This window comes from Cyprinodon variegatus, unplaced genomic scaffold, assembly GCF_000732505.1.
Source record: "Cyprinodon variegatus isolate N-32 unplaced genomic scaffold, C_variegatus-1.0 Scaffold47, whole genome shotgun sequence".
Lineage (NCBI taxonomy): Eukaryota > Metazoa > Chordata > Actinopteri > Cyprinodontiformes > Cyprinodontidae > Cyprinodon > Cyprinodon variegatus.
The window spans coordinates 376126-382964 of record NW_015150500.1 but is presented as its reverse complement, the minus strand read 5'-3'; the positions used below and the strand labels follow the sequence as shown (position 1 = coordinate 382964).

General features: G+C 38.3%; 1 protein-coding gene across 1 annotated transcript in view; it reads left to right on the top strand.

The window, feature by feature from the left end:
• mettl1 (methyltransferase like 1) overlaps positions 1-6042 on the top strand; it is a 14757-nt gene extending 8715 nt beyond the window's left edge. Inside the window, exons 4-6 of the mRNA XM_015370530.1 lie at positions 1935-2048; positions 4479-4580; positions 5149-6042. Of these exons, the coding sequence (XP_015226016.1) occupies positions 1935-2048; positions 4479-4580; positions 5149-5265 (333 nt within the window). The 3' untranslated portion in view covers positions 5266-6042. The remainder of the gene's footprint in view (positions 1-1934; positions 2049-4478; positions 4581-5148) is intronic.
• The last annotated feature ends 797 nt before the right edge of the window (positions 6043-6839 follow it).

Sequence of the window (6839 nt, the reverse complement as noted above, 5' to 3'; positions counted from 1 at the left end):
TCAGGGGGTGAGTTTTGTTATTAGAAATATCAAGTGTCTTTGTGTCCATTAAGTTCCTTTTCTTTCCCTGATTAATCAGGTAGTTTAAAATCAGTTCACATCTAGTGTTTTCCAAACTAATACTAGATAAAAAGATATATATATATGAATTTGGTTGATAGTTTTTCTTTAATGTAAAGGAAATGTTAAACAGGAAACACAGTTATGGTTGATACCAAATCTTCATCCCACTGGATTAATATAGAGCAGGGTTTCTGCGGGTCATTAAAAATCATTAAAAGTCATTAAATTATTATTTTTTCGATTAAGGCCTTAATTGACATTAAAATTCATAAAATGTGATTATCATCACATTTAAAATGTTTAATAAAAAAAAAAAAAACATTTTCAAATATATCAGATTTAACTGGTTCCACGTGTTTGCATGAAACTGTTCCTGGTTGATCCTAAAACCGTATGTTCGGAACAGAAGCTCGAGGCACAGAAAAAGCTAGAGAATGGGAAAATGCAAATGAGTGGCTGGAAAACGAGAAATTCGGGACATGGCTGCAGCCTGTCGATGGTAAAGATTATGAAGGATTTGGCCGTGTTTATTTATATATATATATATATATATATATATATGACAGTAATGGGTACTTTTTGATGGCATTAAAATTATTTCTAAGAACATTAAAAAACATTAAATTCAGAGTTCCTCCTTCCTGTATAAACTCAAACGCATCCTTTTTTAAGTGAATTTCTTCTGTTTTCAGGTTATAAGTCATGTGGCTGATAGGCCAGAGAGGAAGACTTAATTTTAGGTTAGCTGGAAATATGGGAAAGCAGCTAAACGTGTAGCACAGGGGTGGCAGCGTCTGCTTGTGTGGGTGTTTTGCAGGAAGGACTGATGTGTTTTTTCACTTCCTGGAGAGAAATAATTTAAAAATCTCAAGTCATCATTTTGGAAAATAAAGCTTTGAAACAAATGGGTCATCTATATTGACAAGGACCCAAAGCACACCAACAAAAATCATTTATAAAGTAATTTATGGTAGATGAAAATCATTTTTTGGAGGGACCACTTTATTCTGTCTCACTTAAAGACAAAACTTAAAAGTTAGCAACTTTAACAAATGGAGAACTTTCAGTGTTATGAATATATTTGCATGGGACTGTAAAGGGATTGTTTAATAAAGTCATTTAGATGCAGCTCAGTTCCTCTGAGCTGCATCTTTTATCCTAAGCAGGATAAAAGTTGCAGCTCATAATTAGCACAAACAACACTCAATAGAAGACCACCCAGATCAAATGCTAAGCATCCCCCCCTTAATCTCTCTTACATGCATGGACCAGTATATTCCAAAGTGTCAAACCGCTTTTCTCTTTTCCCCCTTTCTGGTTTGTTTTGTAATCTAAAAATAATTTGAAGTATTGAGGTTTTTCCATCTTCCATCAGCAGCTCCGAGGCCCTGAGGCTGCTGACGTTCCCGGTGATTATCCCCCACGTCTCTCTGTCTATACCAGATGTTATTTATTTTAACTAATAAAAAGCGACTGGAGTGACTTTTTTTTTTTCTTTAATATATCAGCCAGACTAATATCAATGATGTCTGCATTTGAGCAGACGCCAGAGAGAAACACGGGGAACTTTTTGAAAAAAAAAAAATAAAAAATTGAGGGAAATTCCACCCTTTGTTTTAATAACCAGCTATGAAAAGTTATTTCAATAAAGAACTTGTTTCTAGCTCAGAAGCTATTCTTGTCTATTAGCTTTTTCTCCACCTTATTGTCTTTGAATATACATATAAATGAAGGAAATATACATAAAAAAAAAAGACTTGGTCACTACTGGGGAATTTTAAATGGGAATATCCCAAATCCTTTGTGTTTTAGCACCAATTCTTAATTTTTTTCTGTTTGTTTACCAATTGTTCCCACTGTTTGTCTTCTAGCTCAGTAAGATGTTCTTCCTGTTTCCTGACCCACATTTCAAGAAGACCAAACACAAATGGAGGATCATCAGCCCCACTCTGCTGGCAGAATACGCCTACACGCTGAGAGTCGGGGTATGTCGAAGCGATACCTCTGTGAGGAGAAAAGAATAACTAGATATGCTTAAAGAATTTTGATCTAAAAACATGTTGGTGAATAAATCAGAACTCCAACTAGGGTTTTAAAATGAGCGATTCAGTTCAAAAATAGTCATAGATTCGTTAAATCGAAATTCAACATCTCAAGCCTATTTAAAATGAAATATGGCTGATAAATCATACAGATTAAATTGGATGAAATATTACCATATTTTCCAGACTATTTCCTACTTTTTTTAAACGCTTTGAACCATGCAGCTTACAAGAAGGTGCAGATTTTCTGTGGATATTTCCTAAACGCCAGAGGGGGAAGTCAAAGAGGAAAAAAATGTCCCAAATTCAAACATTTTGACATTTTGCTGCATTAAAGTTGCCCAAACCAATAAACAGACTAGGCTCAACTCCTGCAGAGCTGAAATAACGAGCTTATAGTGGTGCTCTCTATACTCCAAAAAATACGATATTTTCCACCTTAGGTGTCATGGTGCATATATTCATCATGTGAAGACTGAAGACTTTCACAGTTGACCTGCAGTCATTAATTGCATTAAAGGTCTAAAAAGTTTCTAAAAACAAGCTGGTTGCCAAAAGGTTGAGTGGAAGGAAAAATGTGGCGGTATAATTCAGTGAAGTCAGGTTAAGCAGGTAGCCCAGCATGCAGCTGGTGGAAGTCCAGCCCTTTCCTGTCAAACATGTGTGCTGGTGTTGGTTTCTGAGAACAATAGGTGGCTTATGCCTACATTTTAATTTGTTTTTCCTCCACTGACAGATTTGTGCGTATCAGTGGCGATTTCTCAATTAATTCTAGAGAGGCTAAACCTCCCCTGTAAATTTGGTACAAAATTCGTAAAATATGAATCGTCAAACTTCATAAATATAGTCATTAAACTGCATTAAAAAGCAGCAGGGTGCTGCCTTCGAGCCCCTATGAGAAATCCCTGTTTAGCTTTCAGCCTCAGTCTGTTGAAGTAAGCAGTGAGAAAGTAGAGCAATGGCTTCAAGTGAGGTTAAACCTCTTAGGCTGGGCAGACACTGTATGATTTTTTTTTTTGCCCTTTTAGGGCCGATTCTCGAATCGTGCGAGAATTTTTCGACTTTTCTCCCCGATCAGGAATCGTAAGGTCAGGAGAACATCAAAGATGTTTTAAATTCAGTAGACCATCTTAAGGTTGCTTCGGAGCATCAGGCTGCACAGGGTGAGAACATGCATCGTGAGCTGTGAACTTTTAAACCCTCCGGTTTCGTCTTATAGTTTGAGCTGTAGCTGCATGCAATGATTGGAAATATCACAGTCTATGCCTGGCTTAAGGGGATTTATGGAGCAGGGGCGGGTCATTAAGCTGGTTACTCTATCCTGATTGGCCAACGTAGTTAAGGTTTTGTGACTGACAGTGGCCAGACAGTGAGGTTTTCCTCATGAGTCCAGAGCGCAAAGTCATCATTCAGGCAGAACTGTCATCTTGTGCTGAACTCTTGCAGTAGTTTCTGGAGTTTATTATTTCAGAGAGCTTCACCGCAGCTATTTTCACCCGTTACAGTAATGTATTTGATGTATTTCAACATTTAATGCAATATGTGATGTTGAGATTAAATTAACACCATTGAGCCTCCCGTTTCAGAGAGCAGAAGCAGCTCCTGGTGTGTATTTTGGGGTGTGTGTGTGGCCTTGGGCGCTGGCGCACCTCCATGCCTTCAGCGCTTGGAGGAGAGACAGTCAGGAATCTGCCTATTTATAGAGCTCCTTGCATACCCTATCATTTAGTCGTCCCTTTGGGTTGAATTTTTAATGGTACCCCAAACACTAAACAGTGAAGTCCTCCAGATGGGTTCCTCTCTGTTGAAATGATTCAGAGGAAAACAGCCTGATAAGCAGGACATTCACACAGTGGATCAAAACCCCTTTTTACACAACTTTTTTCCAATTAAGACGTATCGGGACGGTAATATTTGAGCCACAGGGATTTATGTGTGACTCTAGTGATGACACAGTCCCTTAAATCATACGTGCTGAAATGCACCGCTGTGCATTTTTTTTTCCACTGCTCAGTTTTCTAAGAAATCCTCTTTTCTGGTTATTTTATCTTCCCAGTCTCCAAAGTAAACTACATTGACACAGGTGATTCACCTCTGTCCTGTGTGTTTGCTATTTTTACCTTCTTTTTCTTTTTACATAAATTACTCTGTTAGGGTGGTGAAAGCATCAACTTTGAGCCCACATACGTAACTTTTCAGAAAAAAGAAAAAAAGAGAACAAATTGTATTATCAGGGTAAAAGTTTGCTTCTAAGATAACTGAGTCATTGTTTGAACAACAGTAAAAGTTTGTTAACCTATTTTGTTCCCAGAAGTGTACTAATGACCTATGTGTGTGTTTTTCTTTTCTTTTTTTTTTTCCTGGTGGTGTCAGGGTTTGGTGTATACCATTACAGATGTGGAGGAGGTCCACCTCTGGATGGTGAAGCACTTCAGCGAACATCCACTGTTTGCACGTGTCTCAGATGAGGAGCTGGTATGTTGACCTGAAGCTGACAATTCATCGCATAACATCCACAAGCTTTAGTGTGTTTTCAAGTTTTTCATGCAATAGAGCATAAAACAAACATGCAGCTGAAACTTTTCGTTAATATGATATCTGTCAGCTTTATTTTGCATTTCTCCCACCTAAAATCCTAACATAACATGGTAAAGGTTGTGGTTATAATGTGAAAAAAATGGGTGATGTTCAACTGCTGAGAATGCCTTTGTAGGCTTCTGTATTTTGGCTTTTTTATTTTCAGAAATAAGCAAACTGGTCTCGCTTTTATCAGCTGTTAGCATCTGATGTGAATTATAATATCTGCAAGTGATCTTTGAACAGGAGTGTGGAAAGATCACAAAGTGTCAAACAGCTGCAAAGTCCAAATGAACACTGATTCTGATGTTTGTCTTAAACGCAGCTCCTCTGGGGGATGTTTGGGGGGTTTCAGGGCCAAAGTTGTTCAAAGTGGACCAACTTAGGGCAACTTTCACTCTGGTGTGATTTAGTTTTTTTCCCTCAGACCTCTATTCCTAATAAGTCTTCCGTCTTCTTTTGGCAGGTCGATGACATCATTATAAGCCGTCTGAGCTGCTGCACTGAGGAGGGAAAGAAGGTGCAGAGGAACGGCGGGAAGACTTTTCTCGCAGTTTTTCGGAGGATTGAGGAGTCATTTTAAAATCAGACACTTTGGACTTAAATCAGATCCTACCTGGACATTAATCCTCATTATCCTGTCTGGAGCTTTCTGTTGTTAAAACACCATGGGAAAATTATAGTTTAACAAACCTCACCATATTCCAATAATTTTTATGTTTTTTTTTTGTTTTTTTTTAAGTTAAGTTGAATAGTGATTCAGTAAACTATGCAGCTATTATAAGAGAAGACCTCAGTGTTTTCTTTAAGTTTTAAAGCTGCTTTAAATGACAAAAACTGTCTTCCTGATGTTCAATGGAGCGCAGGCGACTGAGCAGACTGTTCCTTCTGCAAACTGTGCTTTGGATTGTTGTCTGGCTGCAAGACTCTACAGCTAAGACAGGGAGAGAAGTCAGATTTAATATAATGAAGAATCATCCTTATCTGTTAGTGCATCTTCAAAGTGAAGTTCAAATCGTAGCAGGGTGCAGCAGGAACAGTAGCACACAGTGTTCGTTGTGTGATTGTTAGCTGTATATTACAGGTCGGTATGCGGATCTGTCAGGAGTCTGGAAACGGGACGGCGCAGGTCTGGAAAGGCTTTCTGCTGCTTCAGGCTGTGGTGATTATCAACAGGACAGCACATGTCGTCATGTTCATAACCCAAACACAAGAAAAAAATGAGCTAATCAGAGGATTACTAGACTGTAACAACTAGAAATCCTTCCTGGGACTGTGATGGTTCCATTTTATCAGATTTTGCTTTCCATTTTCTTTTTTATATACTGTTTCATTTAAATTAAACTTTTTTTTTACACAAGATGGTAATGAGATGTGTCAAATGTGCTATTTCTTTTTCAGCCAGGTCACTTTTAAACATATAAAAACTCCTGAATGGCAAATTAAATGAGGAATGTTTTTAAACCTCTGTATACCCTAAAAACAGAAATGTCTTAACCAGAATACCTTAAATGTAATTTAATGGGGAACAATGTTCTAGCTGCAACTCCAGGGAAAACCCCAAAGTTAACCCAAATTGACATTGGAGAACAAATGCTTCCCACAGCTCCTGTGGTTTCAGTTTTTCCAGTTGACTGCAGGATTCTCCGCATGTGATGTTGCACTTTATGCACGGAGTAAAAAAATAAGAAAACATAAAGGAATAGAGAATGACTCCAGTGACGCAACAAAAAGCCCAAGGCGCTGACCTGGCCTCTAAATTCCCCAGATTTTAGCCCAGCGAAGCATCTCCAGGATAGGCTGGAACAAGTCCCGATTGACAAGAATCCCACCTGTCGTTCCACAGTACCCAGTGACAGATGTTTGGTAAATCCATAAATTTCTCCCCTTGCAATGGGTCAGAGCTGTTGGAGAAGCATGACTTGGATTTGAGAGAAACAATCCCGCTCTGTCTGATGCTTCTGGCTTTGGTCAGTCCCAATTCCTTTGCTTTGATAGCGAAATAATCTCAGGGGAATGGTCCCATTTAACCATAACAGTTTTTATTGATTTTCTGAATACAATCCATCCTCAGTTATTGCCAAAAAATATCTGCACTCTCTTTTAATTCCTAAGACAAAATAACCCCATCTTTATCAGGTTTTAAGACTATACATG